The sequence below is a fragment of the Hypanus sabinus genome, chromosome 29 (assembly GCF_030144855.1).
Source record: "Hypanus sabinus isolate sHypSab1 chromosome 29, sHypSab1.hap1, whole genome shotgun sequence".
Taxonomy (NCBI): Eukaryota; Metazoa; Chordata; class Chondrichthyes; order Myliobatiformes; family Dasyatidae; genus Hypanus; species Hypanus sabinus.
The window spans coordinates 33,249,918-33,276,673 of record NC_082734.1 but is presented as its reverse complement, the minus strand read 5'-3'; the positions used below and the strand labels follow the sequence as shown (position 1 = coordinate 33,276,673).

The 26,756-nt window shown below is 47.0% G+C and overlaps 2 protein-coding genes across 3 annotated transcripts in view; both read left to right on the top strand.

The window, feature by feature from the left end:
* Window positions 1-945: 945 nt before the first annotated feature.
* Window positions 946-25,802, top strand: LOC132383217 (perforin-1-like). Of its 2 annotated transcripts, XM_059954113.1 has the most exons (4): window positions 946-1,065; window positions 11,239-12,049; window positions 13,035-14,978; window positions 25,667-25,802. In XM_059954113.1, exons 2-3 carry the CDS (start codon window positions 11,270-11,272, stop codon window positions 13,938-13,940), a joined length of 1,686 nt encoding a protein of 561 aa, XP_059810096.1. In that variant the 5' UTR covers window positions 946-1,065; window positions 11,239-11,269; the 3' UTR covers window positions 13,941-14,978; window positions 25,667-25,802. The 2 variants fall into 2 exon arrangements, with proteins under 2 accessions (XP_059810096.1, XP_059810097.1); XM_059954114.1 differs by lacking the exon at window positions 946-1,065 and having other exon boundaries at window positions 8,545-12,049.
* The window catches only part of LOC132383218 (syntaxin-4-like), a 33,662-nt gene continuing 32,610 nt past the window's right edge, over window positions 25,705-26,756 (top strand). Inside the window, exon 1 of the mRNA XM_059954115.1 lies at window positions 25,705-25,837. Coding sequence (XP_059810098.1) covers window positions 25,808-25,837 — 30 coding nt within the window. The 5' untranslated portion in view covers window positions 25,705-25,807. The remainder of the gene's footprint in view (window positions 25,838-26,756) is intronic.

The following is a 26,756-nucleotide window of genomic DNA, read 5'->3' as shown; positions in this document are numbered from 1 at the left end:
CTGGACAATGGTGTCCTAGAGCTGTGGATCTGAAAACCAGAAAATGCTGATTAGCGTTCATTTGTGTGTGTGGAGTGTGGGTGCAAAGGAGGTGTGAATGTTATATGTATTTCAAATGAAGCATTGTAGATACATGGCAACTGTAGAATTGCTCTTTGATCTTTAGTGTATAAAATGCCATGTAATATTGGGTCAAACAGGCCTCTTCCTCCACAGCGTGCCTCATTTTGTTGAATAAAAGACGAGTCTTATACCCACCAGCTGCATCTCTCCAGTGATTTGGTTTATGTTTCAACAGGTTTTGTTCAGTTGGGTATGTTGGAGTTGCTGGGGCAGCGTGGCTCACAGACCTGGAAGGACCTACTCTGCTCTGTATCACTAAAACTCGAGGGACTGAGATAGAAGGAGAGGCTGGTCCTTCATTCCTCGGAGGAGACAGAGGAGAGAGCTTAGTGAGGCATATTAAAATATGAGGGGTATAGATAGGGTGAATGCACGCAGGCATTTTCTCCAGGGCTGGGGTACCAAGAACCAAATGGCACCAGTCTAAAGTGAGAGTGGGGAGATTAAATAGGGACCTGAGGGGCGGCTGTTTCACCCGGGGGGGGGGGGGAATCCAACGGTAAAATGAGCTGCCAGAGCAAGTGTCTGAGCAGGTACATTAACAATGTTTAAAAGGCACTTGCAGATGTACATGGACAGGAAAGATTTAGAGGGAAATGGGCCAGTGGGACGAGGTGAGATGAAAATTTTTGGTCAGCATTGACCAATTGGGCCGAAGGGCCTGTTTTCTTGCTATTGAAACCCGTGGGGTGAGACAATTGCCTGCTGAACCTATAGGTTGAGGGCTTTGACGTTAGTAGCATGCCTGTAACCACGAAGCACACATACAGGCGGTGGCCAACGGAAGTCACACACTAAAGGTTGCCACGGGAAACTGGGGGGGGGGGAGAGAGAGATTGTGTGAAAGGACAGCACAGTTCTTCAACATACACTTGTCACCAGTAGATCAGCAGATCACCATTGTGTCTGAGCCAAACTGTCGAAGCATTTCTTAAAGGGGAGGTGAGTCGTTCCTTCTGTTCTTACCTTAGCCAGAACCCTCTGTCCCACAGAGAGGTGCAGTGGGTGACCTTGTCCTAGGAAGCTGGAGGAAGGAGGGACAGAGGGAGCAAAGGATGAAGTGAGTTAGGGTGAGAGTAGGAGAAGGGAGGGGGGGAGAGAGAGGGTGTGGGGGAGAGAGAGAGAGAGAGAGAGAGAGAGAGAGAGAGAGGGAGAGAGAGAGAGAGAGAGAGAGAGAGCGAGCAAGTGAATAAGCAGAATTACCAGGAAACAATTAATTGTCTCTAGTCTGAAGTGGAGGTTTAACCTCAATGCACACTCAGCTCTTCCGATCTCTGCTAGTCTCACAAACCACGCCAACTGTTCCATTCCAACTCCCATATCGCTTCCAGCTCTTTTCCCCTCCCTCTCTACCCCCAATTCCCCTCGCTCTCTTTTCCCCTTCTCTCCTCTCCCCATCTCATTCCCTCCATTTTGCTCTTTCACACACACTCCTCTCCCTCTCCATCCTGCTCTCCCCCTTCTCTCTCCCACCCTGTCCATCTCTACTCCTTATCTTCCCCCTCTCACTCTCCCCTTCCCTCTCCTTACTGAGTCTACTCTTCCCCAATCCCTCACCCCCTTTTCTATTCCTCCCCATCTCTCTCGCTCCCCCCCACACCTCTCACTCCCACCCTTTCTTGACCCCCTCTCTCGCAAGCTCCCTTTCCTAACACTCCATACATCTTTCCCCCCTCTCTTCCTCCCCCACCTTTCTGGCTCTTCCCCTTTCTCTTACTCTCCCACCTCCTTTCTCTCCCTCTCTCTTCACCCCTTCTCTATCTGCCTCACTCTCCCCTTGTTCTCTTGCTCCCCCATCACTTCCACCTCTTCTCCCTTTCCCCCCAGCAGCTCTGTGGGAATTGTGGTTGATGCTCTGTCGTTCACAGTTTGTGTCGCAGTTAGAAACCCAGACTCCAAGATCACTCAGCCTTTGGTTCCTGACGTTGAATGTGGTCACCGGTGAGAGACAGACAAAGAGATGGAGGGGGTGACAGAGAGGAGGATGAGAGAGAGAGGAAAGAGATAACAGGCAGTGGAGAGAGTGGAATCGAAGAGGGAGCAGAGACTGCGAGAAAGAAGGGTAAAGCGGTGTGCGATAAGGCTGGAGAGAAGGGTAAGAAAGAAAGAACTGGAGAATTCTGTGAAGGTGAAGTGATAGCTGAGGTTTTGGGTTGATAACCTGCATCAGGGCCGCCAGCGTCGAGGGTGAGGCAGGCTGGCTACTGGAATTAGACGAGACCGGGAACGGTGGGCAACATGGAGTTGTGAGGGGGGAGGGGTTCTGGTGTTGATACAGGTTGATTGATGATGGATGAAACTAGCTAAGAGAGCGATAATGCATACTTGGAAGTGGGAGGAAAGAGGTAGAAATTGGAGAAGGGTGAAGAGACTGACAGCTGGCAGATGTAATCAAATATGGGAGGATGATGTGTGAGTGAGATGGGAGGGGTGCTGAACAAAGGGAGATTAAACCTAGAGGGACCAGTGGGAGTCGGGAAAGAACGTTGAGCATTACAGCATAGTATAGACCCTTTGGTGCATGATATTATGCCAAGCCTTCAACCTTCTCCAAGATTAATCTCACCATTCTCTCTCACGCAGCCCTCCGCTTTCCTTTCATCCGTGTGCCTGCCTAAGAGTCTCATAAATGTCCCTAAAGTATCTTTCTTCTACCACCCCCCGCAGTACGGTACATGAACCCACTACTCCCTGTCTAAAAAATACTTTTCTCAGATGTAGCTCTATGTTTTTCTCCAATTGCCTTAACAGTATGTTCTCTTGTAATAGTCATTAGCTATTAGTCTCTGTCCACTCTTATCATCTTATACACCTCTATCAATTCACCTCTTATCTTCCTTCACTCCAAAGAGAAAAGCCCCGGCTCGCTCAACCTTTCCTCACAGAACATGCCCTCTAATCCGGGCGGCATTAGGGTAAATCTCCCCTGCACCCCCTCGAAATCTTCCACATCCTTCCTAGAAGAGGTGACCAAAACTGAGCACAATACTCAAAGTGTGGTCTAACCGAGGTTTCACAGAGCTACATCATGGGTTATCTGAGACCAGGAACATCACTGTTCATACCACTGAGTTGTAGACTACCCAAATGAAGTGGAGGACAGAGAAGATTTGATGCCAAAATTGGATACAGTTGGTGTGGAGATCTCAGCATTTCTCCCAATAACAGTGAGGCTTTCTTCCTGGACATCCCTTTCACATTGCAGAGACATGCAGGTGGTTGATTTACTATTGTAAAGTGTTCTCTGGTGTAGAACAATGGCAATATTGGGAGGTATTTCTGACGAAAAATTTGTGGAGACAGAGGGAGCACAGGAGGCTCTGCAGAAGCTGGAAGTTTTGTGTAACGCACAAAACGCTAAAGGAACTCAACAGGTCAGGCAGCATCTATGGAGAGAAATAAGCAGTTGATGTTTTGGGTTAAAACTCTTCATCAGGGCTGAGCAAATCCTGTGATTCTCTGTTAGGCACCAGAATTAACCTGATGGGCTGAATGGTCTAGCCCATAGAATCAGAATCAGGGTTAATATCACCAGCTTATGTCGTGAAATTTGTTAACTTTGCAGTGGCAGTACAATGCAATACATGATAATATAGAAAAAAACTGAATTACAGTAGCTATATATACATCATATGTATATCAAATAGTTAAATTAAATAAAAACATAGTTTCAATGAACAGTACAGTACAGGAACCGGCTTTTCATCTCACATATCAAACTACTAGTTAATCTACTATAAACTAATTCATTCTGCCTACTCAGTGTCCATTTTCCTCCATTCTCTGTACGTTCATGTGTCTAAGAACATTTTTTATATAGTGATTTCTTTATGCATTTCTACAATTACTACAGCAAAAACCCAACAGCAAAATGAAGATTAATACAGTGTAAGATAAACATAACAATTATATAGTTCAAAACAGTGATGAAAGAGCACCCAAAATAAAATCATATAAAGTTAGTATCCTCCCCCCCACCCTGTCCATGGAAAAAAAACTCCAGGCCAACTATATAATAGGAGCATTAAAAATATTAATAGGAGCATTCAAACCCCCAAAACTGTAAATGTAAATAAAAATTACCAAAGAAAGAAAAAGAAGCTGAAAGTAAGGGATTAAAAAAATAGACTTAATCCAAAGAGGAGTTATGAAAATATTCAAGAAAAGGTCCCCACACCTTGTGAAACTTTATGTCTGAGTTGAGAAGTGAGTAGTGAATTTTTTCAAGGTCTAAACAGGACATAGTATCATTAAGCCATTGAGCACTGGTGGGTGGGGCAACATCTCTCCACCTAAGAAGAATTAAATGTCTAGCCAAAAGAGAGGCAAAAGATAATGTTCGACGTTTAGTCGGACTCAAATGCATAACAGCCTCATCCAGGGTACCAAATAGAGCAATCAGAGGATTAGGTTCTAAGTGGCAATTAAGAATATGGGATAACATTAAGAAAACTTCTCTCGACGAGGACATACAAATAAGAGAAGCCTTGCCACCTTTACACTTGTCACAAACAGGACTAATGTTAGGGTAAAATTGGGACAATTTAGATTTGGGCATGTGATCCCTATGTACAACCTTAAACTGTAAAAGACATTGGCGAGCACAGAGAGGTTGAATTAACTGACTTGAGAATTGAGTCCTAAACTGCATCAGATAAAGAAATATTTAAATCATGCTCCCAAGCCATTCTAATTTGATCAAAGGGGGCACGGCTTAGGGTCACTAATTTATCACGAATAAAAGATATTAAGCCTTTGCTCAATGGGTTAATAGAAAGAAACAGGTCCACAACATTTTTCTCAGGCATCACAGGAAAATTGGATAATAAAGGATTAATGAAATGTCTAATTTGAAGGTATCTAAAGAAGTGGGCATCAGGTAGATTGAACTTTGCAGAACATTGTTGGGAAGTTGCAAAACTATTATCAAAATATCTTCAAAGTGACCAACGCCCATACCATACCAATCATGAAATGTTGAATCTTGCGTAGAAGGTAAGAAAAGATGATTGTGCAAGATAGGACTAGAAAGGGAGAAACCATGAAGACCATTAAACTTTCTAAACTGGGCCCAAATTCTCAGAGTGTGTCTAATAAGAGGATTAACAATTAGTCTAGGCAAGTGACAGGGGAGTGCAGATCGAAGAAGTGCAGGAATAGAGAGCTCCTTGCTGGAGTTCAACTCCATTGTCACCCATTTAGGGCAGTCAGACTGGTTATAAAAAAGGACCAAAAAGTAAGACAGCAAATGTTAGCTGCCCAATAGTATAAATGGAAGTTAGGTAAAGCCATACCACCTTCATTTTAGATTTTTGTAGGTAAGCTTTATTGAGTCTGGAATGTTTACCCTTCCACAGACAGGATGAAATAATAAAATCTAAGGAGTCAAAAAATGCTTTAGAAATAGAAATTGGAATAGATTGAAATAAGTATAAAAATTTAGGAATGATATATATTTTAATAACATTAAGACCACCTACCAGAGACATAGATAAGGGTGACCACTGTAACAAACTCTGTTTTGTAGAGTTCAAAAGATTAGCAAAATTTTCACCAAAAAGATCCTTGAAATTCCTTGTAACTGTAATACCAAGGTAAGTAAATTGATTATTAACTACTTTAAAAGGGAGGTTATGAAATACTAATGCTTGTGCTTCTTTATTAATTGGAAAGAGTTCAATCTTTTAAAATTTTTAAAAATTCTTTTTTCCTACAAACAACAAAAAATACAGCACATCCATAAAAACCTCGACCATAAAAGAAATCAAATTAAATATTGAGCAGCAAAAGGGAGAACAATATAAAGGCAAAAGTAAACATACACAGCAGAGGAGCACCGCATCAAAAAAAACCTCAGTCCTCACCCCGTAAGAAAGCCCAATACAGGGCCCCATATCCTTTCAAAGATGTCCCCTCTGTCCTTATTACATAGTCTCAGTCTCTCCAAATGTAAAGTATTTGCCAGTTCTCTAAGCCACAGATCGTACGTAGGCACATTTGCAGGATTAACTTCTTAGCAATCACCATTCCAAACAATACAGCCATTTTTTCATACTTATTGGCTGAAGATAGGGAGCTTGTTGCTCCAAGGATGGCTATGAGCGGGTCCGGTTCCCACCGCTTCCCAAAAGCCTCAGAGAAACAGTGAAAAATACTTTATTCCAAAGAAAAGTTGCACAGCTTCTATTCTGATACTTCACCAGTTTGTAATAGATGTAAATCTGAGAACAGTAACTTGTCACATTTATTCTAGTCATGTTGTAAGCTTTATGCATACTGGAAAGAGTTCACTCTTGTGTAGATTGAGTTTATAGCCAGAAGGCTGGCTGAACTGATCAAGAAGTAAAAACATTGGGGGTAAAGAAGTGGACGGATTTGATAGAAAAAGTAATAAATCATTGACATAAAGAGAAACTTTATGCTCAACACCCCCTCTCCAAATCCCCATCAGTTCAGGACAGCTTTGAAATGCAATCGCCAGATCAAAAAGGAAAGGACTTAAAGGGAATCCTTGACGGGTGCCACGTTTAAGGCTAAAAGACTGTGATTGCTGAGAGTTAGTCAAAACAGAAGTGGTGGGACATAGGTATAACAATTTAATCCTTGAAATAAAACCTTGACTGAGATCAAATTTTTCTAAAACCGCAAAAAGGTAATTCCACTTTACACGATCAAACGCTTTCTCTGCATCAAGAGAAATAACACATCCAAATTATTTATAAAATTCTGCAGAGAACCCATCAGATCCAGGAGATTTGCCCAAAGGCAGTGCAGAAATGGCAGAAAATACTTCTAGTGATATTAGCTCATTAAGTTTTGCTTTAAAGTCAGAGGAGAGTGAAGGAATATTCAAACTATTTAAAAAAAGGTCAACAGAAATATTACCATTTAAAGATTCCAAGGTGTAAAGTCGAGAATAATAATTCTGAAATGAGTCATTAATTTCAGAATGATTCAAGCTAATATTACCATTCTTCATTCGAATCTTTGCAATATGTTGTTTAGTTTTAGAGTGTCTCAATTGGTTAACTAGAAATTTGCCAGATTTATCACCATGAAAAGCGGCTCTTGCTTTCAAGAAGTTGATGTTCAACAGGTTGAGTGGAGATAAGGTCAAATTTAGTTTGAAATTCTACTCACTTCTTGCATAATTCAGGATTTTTAATCTGAGCATATAGTTAGTCTAGTACTTTAATCTGACTGATCAAATCTAATCGCTCTAAATGGATCTTTCTTTTGAGATTCGCTGTATATGAAATTATTTGACCCCTCAAATATGCTTTCATAGCATCCCAGACAATCTGGGATGAAATTTCAGATGACGTATTGGTGTTTAAGAAAAAAGTTATCAGATCCTTCATAAATTTTACAAAATCACCATCCGATAACAAAGTTGGATTAAAGCACCAATGTTTATTCATTTGAGGGAGACCGGGGAAATTTAAAGACAAAGTAACTGGAGCATGATCCGAGATCAATATACTCTGATAATCACAAGAGTGAACAAATGAAATCAGCTGATTATCAATTAAAAAATAATCAAATCTAGTAAAAGTATGGTAGACATGTGAAAAATAGGAATAATCTCTCAGTAGGATGAAAAAAATGCCACACATCAGAGATACCAGAGTTAGAAAGGAAAGAATGAATAGCTAAAGCAGATTTGGTAGGTAATCTAGGAACAGAGGACGATCGATCCAAAGCTGAATCTAACCAACAGTTAAAGTCACCACCCAGTGTAAGAGAATATAAACTCAGATCAGGTAATAAGGGGAAAAAAGTTCAAAAAAGTTCACATCATCGGAATTAGGAGCGTCCAAATTAGCTAATACTACCTTAGTATTAAATAATTTCCCAGAAACAATAATAAACCGAGCATTTGTATCAGATATCTTACTGTGGAGCTCAAAAGGAACATTTTGATTAATAAGGATAGAAACCTCCCTGGCTTTGGCCGGGAAGGAAGAATGGAAATGCTGACCTACCCATCTTGACATAAGACAAGAATTATCGAAACTACGAATATGAGTTTCTTGCAGGAAGGCACTGTCAGCTTTAAGTGTCTTAAGATGGGAAAACACCTTCTTTTGGTTCAATCCCTTTACATTCCAGCTTATAAATTTCAGCAGACTAATCATTATCAATTATTAAAACATAGAAAGTAGTAGGCATAACCAGGATCAAACATTCAAATAACAGTTCTGGAGCAAAGGTATAAATCAATAAAATCAGGACAAATAAATGTCCTGAATAACAAAAAAAGCATTAAATAGTGTTGGCACTAGAGAACCCCCCCCCCCCCACCCTCTAATCCCAAAACTAGATGGCTACCCAAAAAAGCAGCTAGCTCTACAAAAAAAAAGACATCCCAAAAACCAACTTCTAGTTTCGTGACATTGACATAAGCAGCTCCATTTAAGTAGTATGACAGAAAATAGATAAGTTATGCACTGGAAATAAAGATTATAGATGAAGAGAAACAATTCCATCAAAAAAATGTAAAACTTAATTCGGAATAGTAATAAAAAAAATCTACCCACGAGAAACTATGAAAGAAAGAAAAAATAGTAATTTGAAAAGAAAGCAAGGAAAAAAAGCAGGGATAAGAAAAATTTTATGTCTTAAAAAAAGTACTTAACAGCCGTTTAAAAAAGACAAAGCAAATCTGATGTAGTAAACTGGCTGGCAGATCTTCAATAAAATGCATAAAGAATCAATATAGAACTTCTTGAACAACTTCATCATATTCATCTCCAATACTACACTCTCCAAGCCTGTGGTCAATCAAAGCTTATGGGATGATCTGGACCAGCTGGGGAAACAGGCTGAAAAATGGCAGATGGAATTTAATGAAAATAAAGGGACAAATTCAGGAAGGACTTGCCCAGTGAATAGTATGCATTGAGATGTGCAGTGGAATACAGGTTTATAATTCCTCAAAAGGGGCATCAAGGTAGATAGGGCCATAAAAAGGCCTTCATAAGTCAGGGCATTGAGCACAGATGTTATATTGTATAAGACATCGGTGAGGCCAAATTTGAAGTGTTGTGTGCAGTTTTGGTCACCTACCTACAGGAAAGATTTAGTAAGATTGCAAGTGTTCAGAGAAAATCTACAAGGACCTTGCTCAGATGTGAGGACCTGAGTTGGGAAAGGTTGAATAGAAACATAGAAAATCTACAGCACAATACAGGCCCTTTGGCCCACAATGCTGTGCTGGACATGTACATACTTTACCAGTCAGCCTCTGCTCTATCCACGTAAGAATCTTTCCTGTAATATCATGGGCTCATAGCTTGTTAAGCAGCCTAATGCGTGGCACCTCGTCAAAGGTCATCTGAAAATTCAAGCACACAACATGAACCAATTCTCCAATGTCTATCCTTCTTCAAAGAATTCCAACAGATTTGTCAGGCAAGATTTTCCCTTGAGGAAACCATGCTGACTACGGCTTATTTTATCATGTGCCGCCAAATACGCGAAGACCAATATCCACTCTCACTTCTCTTTTTTACTTTATGTATTTGAAGAAACATTTGGTATTCTCTTTAACATTATTGGCTTGCTTACTTCTGAATTCCATTTTTACATCATTAATGACTTTTCTGTTGCGTTCTGTTGATTTTTTAAAAGCTTCCCAATTCTTGAACTTCCCACTATTTTTTGTTCCATTGGGACAAAAAATATAGAATATAGAAAAAATATAGAACTTTATTCCTTGGAGCGCAGGAGATTGAGGGGAGATCTTACAGAGGTATACAAAATTATGAGGGGGGGGAGATATAGTGAATGCAAGAAGGCTTTTTCCTAAGGTTGGGTGAGATCAGATCTAGTGGTCATAGGTTAAGGGTGAAAGGTGAAATTCTTAAGGGGAACCCGAGATGAACTTCTTCACTCAGAGTGTGGTGCTAATGTGGAACAAGCTGCCTGTGGAAGTGGCAGAGGTTTGGATAGTTGAGAGGGGCTTGGAGGGGGTATGTTTCTGGCACAGGAAGATGGGACTAGGCAGGAAACAGGCGAGCATTGACAAGATGAGCAAGGGTTTCTGTGCTGGAGTACTTTACGGTCCATGTTCTAATTATCCAGAGATAGCTACAAATACAGAGGCAAATACACAGAAAGAGACAGAGAGGGACAGATAGACAGAGAAACACCGAGTGACTGTGATAGATACAGTGGGATCAACAGGCAGGAGAGGGACAGAGGTGGATGGAAAGAGAGGTAAAGGGAGGAGAAGGCAAACAGAGAGGATGGTAGAAAGGGAGAGGGGAGAAAAAGAGAGATAGGTAGGGAGAGTGAAGGAAGGAGTGGTGGAGAGGGGTAAGTGAGAGAAAATGGAAAGAGTGGGGTAAGTGGGAGGAGAGAGATAAGAAGGGCAGAGAGGGAGAGCGAGAAGGCAAAGACAGGGCAGAGCGGGAGAAAACAACTTGACAGTGGGAGCGCGGCAGGAAAAATACCCCCAAGAATGAGAGAGGAATGAGTGGACATGAGGAAATCTGCAGATGCTGTTAATTTTAACCAACACACACAAAATGCTGGTGGAACACAGCAGGACAGGCAGCATCAATAAGGAGAAGCGCTGTCGACGCTTCCTCAGGAATGAGTGGTTTGGGGTGTTTATGTATAGGATGTCTTGGAATACCTTACAGGCTGGGTTCTAATCCAAGGACTTGAAAGGTTTACATATAGAATAACAGATCCCCAGGAATGGGTTACATACGGGGACCTAATCCAGGGTTTCAGGTGTTTATACATATAACAGATCCCCAGGAGTGGGTTACAGGTTCTGATCTGATCCCGTGGTTCGGGAGGTTTATACACAGAATGACAGATCTCTAGGACGGTTTACAGGCGGGGATTTAATCTAGGGGTTCAGAACTTATATGTGGAATAACAGAAACCTGGGAGTGGGTTACAGGCTGGTATCTAATCCAGGAGTTGGGTGGGGTCCATATATAGAATAACAGATCCCCACGGTGGGATCGAATCCAGGGTATTGGGATTTATATAGAGAATAATTGATCGCCACATACTCTCGGGCCCAGACACACCATCCTTTGCCCCTATACCCGAGTCCTGACCTCTCTCACCCACACCCCTCTGTCTGCCCAGCAGGTCTCTGTCAGCTGTGCCAGCTCCGGTGGCGATGGGCTGCCCCCTCCTCGCACTGCTCCTCGTCCTCCTCCTCGGGACCCCTCCATGCGGGGCGATCTGTAACGTGGCCACTCCCAACGAGTGCCGGGAGAAGAAGCCGGTGCCAGGCATGGAGCTGCTGGGCGAGGGCTTCGACGTGGTTCTGCTGCGAGGCACGGGGGCCTGGGCGGTGGACACGAGGAGCTGGCAAAGGGGAGGCTCCTGCACCGTCTGTCACAACGCGCACCTGAAGGGCGAGGTCCAGCGGCTGCCCCGGGCCGTCGCCCACTGGGTGACCGAGGCGGACTGCAACTTCCGTCTCCAGTCCACCGTCTACGACTCGGCCGAGGAGCTGTCGGCCTCGCAGTCGGCCGGGGTGGACTCCTCCTGGAGCGCAGGGCTGGACGTGAAGCCGCGGCCAGGTTCCGGAGTGCGGACGACGGTGGCGGGGGAGCGGTCTGAGATGGCGTCCTTCGGCCGCAAACGGGAGGCCTCCGACCGCTACAGTTTCTCCAGCCAAGCGATGGTGTGCAGCCTGTACCGGGCCAGGCTGGGCACGCAGCCCCCCTTGCACCCGCACTTCATCCAAGAGATCCGCCAGCTGCCCCGGCGCTGGGACGGGCGGTGGGACAACGGGCACGGGGAGGGCAGCGGCCCCGGCTTCTTCTACCGCCGCTTCCTTCGCACCTTCGGCACCCACTACGTCCACGCCGTAACCCTGGGCGGCCACTTCCGAGACATCACGGCCCTCCGTACCTGCCAGGTGGCCGCCGAGGGACAGACCGCCGAGGAGGTGAGCTGAGGGGATGGGGGCGCCGACCCGGACCGGGACCCCGACCCTCGGTCTCGTCATTGCTCTTTCCCACGGTCGTCCCAGTCTCTTCCTTCAGCACGCCAGCTTCCTTACCGCTCCCGCTCCCTCTCCCTCCCATCTCTGTAACCTCCCTCTCCCCTCACACCCAATCTCCCCTCCCCTCCCCCTCCCATCCATCTCCCCTCCCCTCCCCCTCCCATCCATCTCCCCTCCCCTCCCCCTCCCATCCATCTCCCCTCCCAGCCCCTCCCCTCGCACCCCATCTCCCCTCCCCTCCCCTCCCCTCGCACCCCATCTCCCCTCCCCTCATCCCCCACCCCTCCCAGCCCCTCACACCTCATCTCCCTCCCACTCATCTCCCATCCCCCTCCCCTCTCCCTCCTCCCTTCTCCCCCCTCTCACCCATCTCCACTCCCCTCTCATCCCATCTGCCCTTCCCCTCCTGCATCTCCCCGTTCCCCCTCCCTTCCCATCCCATCTCCCAAGTTCCCCCTCCCACCCCATCTCCCCGTTCCTCTCCCCTCCCTCCAGCCCCATCTATATGCCCCCTCAAAATCCATCCCTGCGCCTCTTGAACTCCATCTCTCTCCCAAAATCTCCATCTCTCTGACCCCCTCAAACTCCCACTCTCTGAACCCTCAAACCCTCTCTCTGCCCCCGAACCTCCCAGAATGCTGCTGAACTTCCCTTTCTCTGCCCCCAAACCCCACTCCCTCTGCTTCTGAACCTCTTTCCCTCTGTCCCCAAACCTCCCTCCACCTGCCCCCCGATCCTCCCTCTGCCCCTCGAACCACCCTCTCTGCCCTCCGAACCTCGCTCTCTGCCCCTGATCCTCCCTCTGCCCCACAAACCACCCTCTCTGCCCTCCGAACCTCGCTCTCTGCCCTCCGAACCTCCCTCTCTGCCCCCAAACCCCACTCTCTCTGCACCTCGACCCTCCCTCACTCTTTGCCCTCTCCCCCAGGTGAAGGACTGTCTGACGATTGAGGCAGAGGCTCAGATCGGCAGCAAGTTGGACTCCAACGCCAAGTACCGGCATTGCAAGGAGGCCCAGAACAAGGCTGAGGGGCGGATGTCCTTCCACCAGACTTACAACGACCGCCTGACCGTGGTGCAAGGGGGCCTCCTGTCAAAGGGGGCCGACCTCTTCTTCGGGGGGGATGAGGGAGGGAGCTCCAACCACTTCAAAGCCTGGGTCAGCTCCCTGTCCTCCCACCCGGGCGTCACCTACCGCACCCTGGAGCCGTTGCACCTTCTGCTGTCTCGGCGGGACCCCCGCCGGGCGCTCCTGCACCGTGCCATCAGCCAGTACATCGTGGAAGGGGCATCGGAGGGGCGTGCTGCCAACTGCTCATCCAAGGGCTGCCCCAGGGGTGGCACCCGGCCCAGCTCGGCCCAAGGTTCCTGTTCCTGCCACTGCTCCGATGACCCTTGGGTGAACGGTCAGTGCTGCCCCAAGAAGAAGGGCTGGGGACGGCTGGAGGTGAAGGTGATCCGCTGCCGGGACCTCTGGGGCGACTATATGTCGGGGACGGACGCCTACGTGCGAGTTAGCTGCGGCCCGGGGCTGAAGGCCAGCACGGCGGCCATCGCCAATAACAACCACCCAGTCTGGGACGTTTGGCTGAACCTGGAAGAGGTGCAGCTGGGGTCGGGCGCCCGCTTGCGGCTGGAGGTCTGGGACCAGGACTGGGGACTGGACCGCGACGACCTTCTGGGAGCCTGCGAGGTCCCGCTGGTGGCTGGGCCCAGCCGAGTCGACCTCTGCTACCTGAACCACGGCAGCCTGAGCTTCGAGGTGCGGCTCACCTGTGGGCCCCACCTGGGCGGGGATGACTGCCGCGAGTACCAGTCCAGGCCGGGGAGCTGAGCTGACAGCGGGGGCAAGTGTGGGGGGCGGACTGGCCTGGACCAGGGGCTGAGGAGAGAGCTACTGCAGCCCTCATGGACATAAATCGCCCTGCCTAGCTGCAACCTCTGACCTCTGACCCTGGCCGCAGCAATCTCCTGCCTCCCCTTTCCCTGCATCACCCTCCTTACACACTCCCTCATTACCTCCTCTCCTTCCCACTCCCCCGCCTCCTACATCACAGCTTTACTCTCCTAGCCCTTCTCACCATCCCTCCTACAACCTCTCCCCCATTCACCTGCACCCCTCCCTCTCTCCCTTCCTCCCTCCCTCCTCGTTTTACCCTCCCCATCCTCCTATCTCACTGACTCGCCCACGGTGCTCACTCCCCTGCTTAAATTCCTTCCTCTCTTCACTCCTGTCTCCCCTCCTCCCCTCTCCACTTCCTCTCCAATGGCATTCCCTCGTCACTCACTCTTTCATCTATTGCCCCTCCCTGCTTACCACCCCTCACATGAAAATCCCTCCCCTCACTCCTCTATCCCTGCCCTCCCCACAGTACTGCCTCAGACCCCCTCCGTCCCTTCCTCCCCACCCTCTTATCACTCTCCCCTCCTCGCTGCCTGTCTCCCTTCTTGCTGCTTCCTCCCTTGTGACACTCTCTCCCCCTCACTTGCTCTCTAAGATTGTTCCCTGCTCACTCCCCTTCCCACCGCTGCTGCTCCCAATCTGCCCTCCTCCTGCTTGGGTGAAGACTTGGTTAATTTATAAGCTGATGTTGCGCTGTACAAATGTTGCAGTGTTTTCCAACCGATGGACTTTGACTGAGTAAAAGGATTGTCACGCAGAGTATCTGCCCGAGTTTTATTGACTGTGCAAAGTCTGTGTCCTGGGGGTTTATTCCAGGGATCTTTCCCATGTTGCGGGAATCTGTCCCGGGGATTTATTGGTTTTGGAATTGTTTATTACTGTCCCGTGCACCCAGTTACAGTGAAAAGTTTGTCTTACCTACCATTCACACAAGTCGAATCATTGCTCATTGCACTGGGCTAGAATAAGGTAAGATATTAACAATGCAGAATAAAGTGTAAAATTGACCAAAAAGGTGCAGCACAGGGCTGATACCAACGTGCAAGATGACAGCAAGCTAAATTGTAAGGTCAAGAGTCCAACTTGCCATCCAAGAGGATAGAAGCTTTTAGGCTTTTGCATCTTTTGGGATGATTCTGGGAAAGTTGACGAGAGTAAAGCAGTGGATGTTGTCTATATGGACTTCAGTAAGGCTTTTGACAAAGTTCCACATGGAAGGTTAGTTAGGAAGGTTCAATTGTTAGGTATTAATATTGAAGTAGTAAAATGGATTCAACAGTGGCTGAATGGGAGATGCCAGAGAGTAGTGGTGGATAACTGTTTGTCAGGTTGGAGGCCGGTGACTAGTGGTGTGCCTCAGGGATCTGTACTGGGTCCAATGTTGTTTGTCATATACATTAATGATCTGGATGATGGGTTGGTAAATTGGATTAGTAAGTATGCAGATGATACTAAGATAGGAGGCGTTGTGGATAATGAAGTAGATTTTCAAAGCTTGCAAAGAGATTTAGGCCAGTTAGACAAGTGGGCTGAAAGATGGCAGATGGAGTTTAATGCTGTTAAGTGTGAGGTGCTACATTTTGGTAGGAATAATCCAAATAGGACATACATGGTAAATGGTAGGGCATTGAAGAATGCAGTAGAACAAAGTGATCTAGGAATAATGGTGCATAGTTCCCTGAAGGTGGAATCTCATGTGGATAGGGTGATGAAGAAAGCTTTTGGTATGTTGGCCTTTATAAATCAGAGCATTGAGTATAGGAGTTGGGATGTAATGTTAAAATTGTACAAGGCATTGGTAAGGCCGAATTTGGAGTATTGTGTACAGTTCTGGTCACTGAATTATAGGAAAGATGTCAACAAAATAGAGAGAGTACAGAGGAGATTTACTAGCATGTTACCTGGGTTTCAGCACCTAAGTTACAGAGAAAGGTTAAACAAGTTAGGTCTTTATTCTTTGGAGGTTGAGGGGGGGACTTGATTGAGGTATTTAAAATTATGAGGGGGATAGATAGAGTTGACGTGGATAGGCTTTTTCCATTGAGAGTAGGGAGATTCAAACAAGAGGACACGAGTTGAGAGTTAAGGAGCAAAAGTTTAGGGGTAACACGAGGGGGAACTACTTTACTCAGAGAGTGGTAGCTGTGTGGAAAGAGCTTCCAGTAGAAGTGGTAGAGGCAGGTTCGATTTTGTCATTAAAAAATAAAATTGGATAGGTATATGGACAGGAAAGGAATGGAGGGTTATGGGCTGAGTGCAGGTTGGTGGGACTAGGTGAGAGTAAGCGTTTGGCACGGTCTAGAAGGGCCGAGATGGCCTGTTTCCATGCCGTGATTGTTATATAGTTTTGATGGGAGAAGAGAGAATGTCTCGGGTGAATGGGTGCTTTTATTATGCTGGCTGCTTTACTGAGGCAGTGGGAAGTGTAGACAGAGTCCATGGAGGGGGGTGGGGGCTGGTTTTGGTGATGCGCTGAGCTGTGCCCGCAACTCTCTGTGGTTTCCTGCGGCCACGGGCGGAGCCGTTGCCGTACCGAGCTGCGATGGATCCGGATAGGATGCTTTCTGTGAAGCATCAATAAAAATGGGTAAGAGTTGATGGGGACTTGTTCCTTAGCTTCCTGAAGAAGTAGAGACATTGCTGAACTTCTTGGCCACGTGGTTGGACAGGTACAGATGGTGATGATGTTTACTCCAAGGAACGTGAAGCTCTCAACCCTCTGGACCTCAGCACCGTCGATGTGGACTGAACCATGTGCTCACCCCAACCATTCCTGAAGTCAATGACCAGCCCTTTTGTTGATATTCAGGGAAAAGTTGACAACACGTCACTAAGCTCTCTCTCCTTCCAGTACTCTGACTCATCGCTATTTGAGATACGACCTGCTACGATGGTATCATCTGCGAGCTTGTACATGGAGTTTGAGCAGAACTTGGCCGCACAGTTGTGAGTGTACAGGGAAGAGAGTAGGGGCTGAGGGCGCGGCCTCATGGAGCATCAGCGTTCAGAAAAAGTGTGAAGGGGGTGTTGCTGTCTGACCTTACTGCTTGTGGTGCGTTAGGCAGAAAGTAAGGATCCAGATGCTGAGGGAGTCATTAACTCCCAGGGTCAAAAATTTGGTGATAAGTTTGTTTGGCATTTTAGTCCTCAAGGTGAGTCCAAGGCAGAATCCAGGGATCTGTCTCATGCCCTGAGGAATTATCCCAGGATCTCTCCCGTGTCCTGAGGAATTATCCCAGGATCTGTCTCATGCCCTGAGGAATTATCCCAGGATCTGTCTCATGCCCTGAGGAATTATCCCAGGATCTCTCCCATGTCCTGGGAATTATCCCAGGATCTATCCCGTGTCCTGAGGAATTATCCCAGGATCTGTCTCATGCCCTGAGGAATTATCCCAGGATCTCTCCCATGTCCTGGGAATTATCCCAGGATCTCTCCCGTGTCCTGAGGAATTATCCCAGGATCTCTCCCGTGTCCTGAGGAATTATCCCAGGATCTGTCCCATGCCCTGAGGAATTATCCCAGGATCTGTCCCGTGTCCTGGGAATTATCCCAGGATCTCTCCCGTGTCCTGAGGAATTATCCCAGGATCTGTCCCGTGTCCTGGGAATTATCCCAGGATCTCTCCCGTGTCCTGAGGAATTATCCCAGGATCTCTCCCGTGTCCTGAGGAATTATCCCAGGATCTGTCTCATGCCCTGAGGAATTATCCCAGGATCTCTCCCGTGTCCTGGGAATTATCCCAGGATCTCTCCCGTGTCCTGAGGAATTATCCCAGGATCTCTCCCGTGTCCTGAGGAATTATCTCACGATCTCTCCCGTGTCCTGAGGAATTATCTCACGATCTCTCCCGTGTCCTGAGGAATTATCCCAGGATCTGTCCCGTGTCCTGAGGAATTATCCCAGGATCTCTCCCATGTCCTGGGAATTATCCCAGGATCTCTCCCGTGTCCTGAGGAATTATCCCAGGATCTCTCCCATGTCCTGGGAATTATCCCAGGATCTCTCCCGTGTCCTGAGGAATTATCCCAGGATCTGTCCCATGCCCTGAGGAATTATCCCAGGATCTGTCCCATGCCCTGGGAATTATCCCAGGATCTGTCCCATGTCCTGGGAATTATCCCAGGATCTCTCCCGTGTCCTGGGAATTATCCCAGGATCTGTCCCGTGTCCTGAGGAATTATCCCAGGATCTGTCCCGTGTCCTGGGAATTATCCCAGGATCTCTCCCGTGTCCTGAGGAATTATCCCACGATCTCTCCCGTGTCCTGAGGAATTATCCCAGGATCTCTCCCATGTCCTGGGAATTATCCCAGGATCTCTCCTGTGTCCTGAGGAATTATCCCAGGATCTCTCCCGTGTCCTGAGGAATTATCCCAGGATCTGTCCCATGCCCTGAGGAATTATCCCAGGATCTGTCCTGTGTCCTGGGAATTATCCCAGGATCTGTCCCATGCCCTGAGGAATTATCCCAGGATCTCTCCCGTGTCCTGAGGAATTATCCCAGGATCTCTCCCATGTCCTGGGAATTATCCCAGGATCTCTCCCGTGTCCTGAGGAATTATCCCAGGATCTGTCCCATGCCCTGGGAATAATCCCAGGATCTCTCCCGTGTCCTGAGGAATTATCCCAGGATCTCTCCCGTGTCCTGAGGAATTATCCCGGGATCTGTCCCATGCCCTGAGGAATTATCCCAGGATCTCTCCTATGTCCTGGGAATTATCCCAGGATCTCTCCCGTGTCCTGAGGAATTATCCCAGGATCTCTCCCGTGTCCTGAGGAATTATCCCAGGATCTCTCCCGTGCCCTGAGGAATTATCCCAGGATCTGTCCCATGCCCTGAGGAATTATCCCAGGATCTGTCCCGTGTCCTGGGAACTATCCCAGGATCTCTCCCGTGTCCTGAGGTATTATCCCAGGATCTCTCCCGTGTCCTGAGGAATTATCCCAGGATCTCTCCCGTGTCCTGGGAATTATCCCAGGATCTCTCCCGTGTCCTGAGGAATTATCCCAGGATCTGTCCCGTGTCCTGAGGAATTATCCCAGGATCTGTCCCATGCCCTGAGGAATTATCCCAGGATCTGTCCTGTGTCCTGGGAATTATCCCAGGATCTGTCCCATGCCCTGAGGAATTATCCCAGGATCTCTCCCGTGTCCTGAGGAATTATCCCAGGATCTCTCCCGTGTCCTGAGGAATTATCTCACGATCTCTCCCGTGTCCTGAGGAATTATCTCACGACCTCTCCCGTGTCCTGAGGAATTATCCCACGATCTCTCCCGTGTCCTGAGGAATTATCCCAGGATCTCTCCCGTGTCCTGAGGAATTATCCCACGATCTCTTCCGTGTCCTGGGAATTATCCCAGGATCTCTCCCGTGTCCTGAGGAATTATCTCAGGATCTCTCCCGTGTCCTGAGGAATTATCTCACGATCTCTCCCGTGTCCTGAGGAATTATCCCACGATCTCTCCCGTGTCCTGGGAATTATCCCAGGATCTCTCCCGTGTCCTGAGGAATTATCCCACGATCTCTCCCGTGTCCTGAGGAATTATCCCATGATCTCTCCCGTGTCCTGGGAATTATCCCAGGATCTGTCCCGTGTCCTGGGAATTATCCCACGATCTCTCCCGTGTCCTGGGAATTATCCCACGATCTCTCCCGTGTCCTGGGAATTATCCCACGATCTCTCCCGTGTCCTGAGGAATTATCCCACGATCTCTCCCGTGTCCTGAGGAATTATCCCACGATCTCTCCTGTGTCCTGGGAATTATCCCAGGATCTCTCCCGTGTCCTGAGGAATTATCCCAGGATCTCTCCCGTGTCCTGGGAATTATCCCAGGATCTCTCCCGTGTCCTGAGGAATTATCCCACGATCTCTTCCGTGTCCTGAGGAATTATCCCAGGATCTCTCCCGTGTCCTGAGGAATTATCCCACGATCTCTCCCATGTCCTATCAATTTATCCTGAGGTCTGTCCGACCTTGTGGATTTATACTGGGGATTCGTCCCAAGTCCCAGGGAATTATTCTGAGGATTTGTCCCATGTCCCATGAATCTGTCAAATGTCCTGTGGATTTATTCCAGGGATAGAGTCATAGAAAAATACAGCACTGAAACAGGCCCTTTGGCCCATCTAGGCTGTGCTGAACCAGTTAATTTGCCTAATCCCATTGCCTTGCACTGGACCCTAGCCCTCCATACCCCTACCATCCAAATACTCTTAAAAGTACTCTAAAATACCCTTAAAAGTTGAAATCAAGCACTTGCACTGGCAGCTCATTCCACACTCTCACTACTCTCTGAGTGAAGCAGTTTCCCCTCATGTTCCCCTTACACTTTCCACCTATCACCCTTAACCCATCATCTCTGATTGTCGTCCCACCCAAGCTTAGTGGAAAAAGCCTGCTTGTATTTACCCTATCTCTACCCCTCATAATTTTGTATGCCTCTATCAAATCTCTCAATCTTCTGTACTCCAAGGAATAAAGTCCTAACCTGCACAATCTTTCCATATAACTGAGGTCTTCCAGTCCCAGCAATATTCTTGCAATTTTTTTCTGTGCTCTTTCAACCTTATTTACATCTTTCCTGTAGGTAGGTGACCAAAACTTCACACAATACTCCACATTAGGATCTTATACAACTTCAACATAACATATCTGTAGAACCTCTGCTACAGCAACCTCATGCCTTCTTTTAGCCCTCCCGATTTCTTTCTTATGTGTTCTCTTGCATTTCTTGTACTCCACAAGCACCTCGTTTGTTCCTACTTGTCTATACCTGCTATAAACCTTCTTTGTTCTTAACCAAGGCCTCAATATCTCTTGAAAACGAGGTTCATCTTTACCCTTTAGCCCATAGTGTTTTGCTGAACCTGCTAAAAAGGAAATCAGAGACACCCAAACACTGATCCCTCCCTACCCCATGTCCGCATCCCTCCATCTTCCTCACATCCATGTGTCTATGAAAATGTCTCTTAAAAGCTTCCAATGTAGGCTGTGCACTCCAGGTATCCATGAGCAAAAAACTTACCCCTCACATCCCCCTTGAACATACCCCGTCCCACCTTCAACGCATACCCTCTGGTATTAGACATTTCAGCCCTGGGAAACAGATAATCTCTGTATCAATACCTCTCATAATCTCATAAACCTCGACCCGATCCCAACAAATTGGTGCATAAAGAAGGTAAGATGGCAGCTATATTTCATTAGGAGCTTAAGGAAATTTGGCTTGAAACCTAAGACACTGGAAAACTTCAACAGATGTACTGTGGTGAGCATTCTGACTGGCTGTGTCTCTGTCTGGTGTGGGAGGCATACTGCACAGGTTCGAAGTATGTTGCAGAAAGTTGTAAAATTAGTCAGCTCTATCTTGGGTACCAGTATCCAAGAGGTCTTCAAGGAGCGATACCTCAGGAAGATGGTGTCCATCATCAAGGACCCCCACCACCCAGGACATTTCCCCTTCTCATTGTTACTGTCTGGAAAGGGAAGGCACACCCTCGGCGATTCAGAAATAGCTTCTTCTAATCTGCTATTTGATTTCTTAATGGACGTTGTACCCGTGAACACTACCTCACTACATTAAAAACATTATTTCTGTTTTTGCTCTGCTTATTTAATTTAACTACTTAATTTACATACGCTGAAAATATAGTAGTTCAGTTGTTTTCTATATTTATCATTATTGCATTGTACTGCTGCCAAAAGTTAACTAATTTCATGACGTACAGCGCCTATAAAAAGTATTCACCTGAATACTTTTTGTTTTGTATTGTTTTACAACATCGAATCATATTGGACTTAATTTGCCTTTTTTTGACACTGATCGACAGAAAAAGACTATTTTGTGTCAAAGTGAAAACAGATCTCTAGTGATCTAAATAAGTTACAAGTATAAAACACAAGATAATTGATTGGATAAGTATTCACCCCCTTGAATATGACACACCAAATCATTGCTGGTGCAGCCAAATGGTTTTAGAAGTCACATTATTAGTTAAATTGAGATCAGTCATGTGCAGTCAAGGTGTTTAATTGATTGTAGTAAAAATACACCTGTATCTGGAAGGTCTAACTGCTGGTGAGTCAGTATCCTGGCAAAAACTACACCATGAAGACAAAAGAACACTCCAAGCAACTCTGCGAAAAGGTTATTGAAAAGCACAAGTCAGGAGAGGGATACCAAGAAAATTTCCAAGTCACTGAGTACCCATGGAGTACAGTTACATCAGTCTCCAAGGAATGGAAAGAATATGGCACAGCTGTAAATCTGCCTAGGACAGGCCGTCCTCAAAAACTGAGTGACCGTGTAAGAAGGGGACCAGTGTGCAGGCCACCAGGAGACATTATGACAACTATGGAGGAGCTACAAGCTTTAGTGGTTGAGATGGGAGAGACTGCGCATACAACAACTGTTGCCCGGGTGCTTCACCAGTCTCAGGTTTATGGGAGAGTGGCAAAGAGAGAGCCACTGTTGAAAAAAACTGACATGAAATCTCGGCTCGAGTTTGCCAGAAGGCACGTGGGAGACTCTGAAGTCAGCTGGAAGAAGGTTTTGCAGCCTAATGAAACCAAAACCGAGCTTTCTGGCCATCAGACTAAACAGACCATCCCTACCGGGAAGCACGGTGGTGGCTGCATCACGCTGTGGGGATGCTTCACTGCAGCAGGTCCTGGAAGGCTTGTGAAGGTAGAGGGTAAAATGAATGCAGCAAAATACAGGGAAATCCTGGAGGAAACCCGATGCAGTCTGCAAGGGAACTGTGACTTGGGGGAAGATCTGTTTTCCAGCAAAATAATGACCCCCAAGCATAAAGTCTGAGTGACACAGGAATGGCTTTAAAACAACAAAGTTAATTATTGGAGTGGCCAAATCAGAGTTCAGACCTCAATCCAATGAGAATTTGTGGCTGGACTTGAAGAGGGCTGTTCACTCACCATCCCCGTGCAATCTGACAGAGCTTGAGCAGTTTTGTAAAGTAGAATGGGCAAAAACAAACAAAAGAGAAGGCACACACTCTGCGATTCAGAAATAGCTTCTTCTAATCTGCTATTCGATGTGTCCAGATGTGCAAAGCTGATAGAGACACAGACCCAAGGCTGTAATTGCTGCCAAAGCTGCTTCTGTTAAATACTGACTTGAAGGGGGTGAGTAATTATGCAGCCAATTATTTAGTGTTTAATAATTGTAATATATTTAGACCAGTTTGTAGAAAGTTGTTTTCACTTTGACACAAAAGAGTTTTTATTCTGTGGATCAGTGCCAAAAAGGCTAAACTAAATCAATTGTGATTCTTCTTGGGGGGAGGAATGAATACTTTTTATAGGCACTGTATGCTGCTGATATTAAACCTGATACTGATTCTGATCAGATCTCCCCTCAGCCTCTGCCGTTCCAGAGAAAACAACCCAGGTTTGTCCAACCTCTCGTGATAGCACACACCCTCTAATCCAGTCTGCATCCTGATAAATCTCTCCTGCGCCCTCTCCAAAGCCTGAACACCCTTCCTTATAGTAGGGCGACCAGAACTGTAGGCAGTACTCTAGATGTGGCCTAACCAGCATTTAATAAAATTGCGACATAAACTCCTGACTTTTGAACTCAATGCCTCGAATAATAAAAGCAAGCATTCCATAAGCCTTCCTTCGTACCCACCTTATCAACCTGTGCAGCCACTTTCTAGGCACTATCAACCTGAATCCAAAGGATCTCTCTGCTCAGTGACACTGCTAAGGATCTTGCCCTTAACAGTGTACTGTCCCCCTGTGTTTGCCCTGCCAAGGTGCAACACCTCACATTTTTCTGGGTTTAATCTCCATCTGCCATTTCTCTTTCCATATCAGCAACTGACATATATTGTGCTATGTTCTTTGCCAGTCTTCTATCCACAGCTCTACCAATTGTGATATCATCCACAAATTTACTAACCCATCTTCACCCAGGTCATTTATGCACATCACAAACAGCTGAGGTCCAAGCACAGATCCCTGCAGAACATGACTAATTACAGTCCTCCAGCTCCAATAACTTCCTCCAACCATGACCACAAGCCAGTTCTGGATCCAAACAGCTGATCTGTTTAGACCCTATGCATTTAATCTTGCAGACTAGCTTCCCATTAGGGACATTGTCAAATGCCTTACTAAAATCCATGAAGACATCATCCACTGCCCTACCCTCCTCAATCTCTCTTGTCACCTTGTCAAAAACGCAATCTAGTTGGTAAGGCACAACCTGTCATGCGGGCTCTCCCAATGAACTCTTAATTCCTCCCTGAAGCCCTCGTAATTTGCCCGACTCCAATTACAAACTCTCCTGCAAGGACCAGACCTATCCATATCCATAGCCATCCTGAAAGTTAAGGAGGAGTGGTCACTGATCACACACTGAAAGGTCAGTCACTTGGCCAGGCTCATCACCCAACACTGGGTACAGTACGGCCTCTCTTGTCGGATCATCCATGTGTTCCAGGAAACACTCAGAAGTTCTGCCCCATTTAAACACATTTCCCAGTTTAGATTAGGGAAGTTGAAATCCCCCATGTCAACAATCCTATTAATTTTACACATTATCCTTGCAAAGATAAGTACTATGAGGGAGACCATTGGGGATGGATCACTGGAGAAAGGAGTGGTGTGGAAAGTGGAAGTTTGGGGGCAGGAAAGATGTGCTTGGTGGTGGGATCCTGTTGGAGTTGGCAGGAGTTATGGAGAATTCTGTGCTGGATGCAGAGGCTGGTGGGGTGGTAGGTGAGGGCAAGTGGAACCCTAACCCTAGTGGGGTGGCAGGGGGATGGGCTGAGGGCAGAAGTGCGTGAAGTGGAAGACGTGGGAGTGGACAACGTTGATGGTGGAGGCAGGAAAGCCCCTTTCTTTGAAGGAGGAGGGCATCTCATAGTTCCGGAATGAAAAGCCTCTTCCGGACAGCAGATGCAGCGGAGACGGAGGAACTGAGAGAAGGGGGTGGGAAGGTAGCAGTGAGGATCAGTGGTCTTATAAAGATATCAGTAGCTAAGTGTATCCAGAGATTGAGAAAGGGGAGCATGGTGTCGGAAATCGACCAAGTAACTTTGAGGACAGGTTGGAAGTGGAGGCGAAGTTGATGAGGTCTACGCAATCGGCATGGATGCAGGAAACAGTTGACGATGCAGCGTAGGAAGTGATACATTAAGATATTTTGTTCTTCTGTTCCCGTCACCACAGCTCGTCTCTTCCCCTTCCCTTCCGAGCCACAGAACCAGACAGTGTCAGACACCCGATAGCTGTGAAGTTCCTCTGCTCTGTCACCCCCCCCCCCCCACGGTCTGAGGGGGATGGTCACAGGGGTACTTTAGCCCAGTTCCCTGCGTCCCGCACCTTGGGTGTAACTACCTCTCTGAATGTCCTATCCACCACCCCTTCAGCCTCCTGAGTGATCCGGCTTATCCAGTTCCGGCTCCGGGTCCGGCTCCTTAACGAAACTGATTAGTTCCGTGACTTATCCTGGGTCTATCCCGCGTCCCGTGTTGCTGAGGTCTGTCCCGCACCCCTGCTGTGTGAAGGGGTTTGTGCCGTGTCCCGGGGCTTGTACCGAATGCGGCGAACCCGTTCCGTATCCCGGGCCTGAGTAGCGCCAAGGGTTAATGCTGTGTACTTTCACTTTGGAACCCATGCGCAGTCCTTTCCTTCCTGCCGCTCCGGCTCTGAAGCGAACTCCGCCGAGAGAAAAGTTGTGGCCTCAGCTGGAGGCGGACATTCAGGCACCGGACACGCACAGCCCGCTACCATCCTCGACATCTCCGACCGACCGGCCGGCAGGATGCGGGACCGCACCAAGGAACTGCGGCAGGTAAAGTGTTGGCCCGGAGCGGGATCAGCCCGCACCGTGTCCCGAGAGAGGGGGGAGGGAGGGAGGGAGGGAGAGAACGGGCGGGCCCGGCTCCGCACCAGGTCTGGGAAGGGAAGGTAAGGTGCGAGTGGAGCCGACATCAAAAGGGGTCTGGTCCGTTTGTGTGTGAACGCGTGTTGGTGTTTGTGATAGTGTTTGATTGTTTCCTGAGTGACCCTTTGTATTTGACTGAGTGTGTCTGCACTGTTTGCACGCGGGTTTGAATGGCGGCATATGTGTACATGTGTGTGATAGTGTTTGGTGTGTTTGTGTATTTGTTTGTGAACACGTTCATTTTGATTGTGCATGTTTGACTGCATGTGTGCATTTGTAAACACACGTGTGTCTGCTTTTGAACACATACATGTGTTTGTGTGTGCTTTTGTGAACCTGTGTACATGCACTTGTGAGTGAACGTGCTTGTGCATTTGTGAGCATGTGTGTATTATGCTTGTGATTGTGTGTCTGCATTTCGAAATGTGTGTCAGTGCACACATTTGTGAACTTGTCTGTGCATTTGTTGGTGACCAGTTGTTTGTGAGCATTTGTGATCAAACAACTGTGAACACGTGCACCCTTGTGAGAGGTGGTCTGTGCGTTTGAATGTGTATGTGTACATTTTGTGAGTGTTTGAGCACACTTGAACATGAATGTTTGTAAGCGTTAGTGTGGAATTGGTTTACTATTATCACATGTAGACACTTTGTCTCCACATTGCTCGACTCCATTTTATTCTCCTTGGTTCAGTCCCTTCTCACCTATAATCATGATACTTCACATGCCCTCAATCACTTCCATCTCTAAGTTTCCTGGCCCTGATCAGCTTACACTTTGGGGAAGGCCTGAAACTTCTCTGCTTCTTTCTAGACAACAAACCCTG

Bases quoted from the DNA above. Each gene is read 5' to 3' on its own strand.
- LOC132383217 (XM_059954113.1), top strand. From the start codon at position 11,270: ATGGGCTGCCCCCTCCTCGCACTGCTCCTCGTCCTCCTCCTCGGGACC. The intron at 12,050-13,034 runs GTGAGCTGAGGG...CCTCTCCCCCAG, and splicing joins AGGGACAGACCGCCGAGGAG to GTGAAGGACTGTCTGACGAT.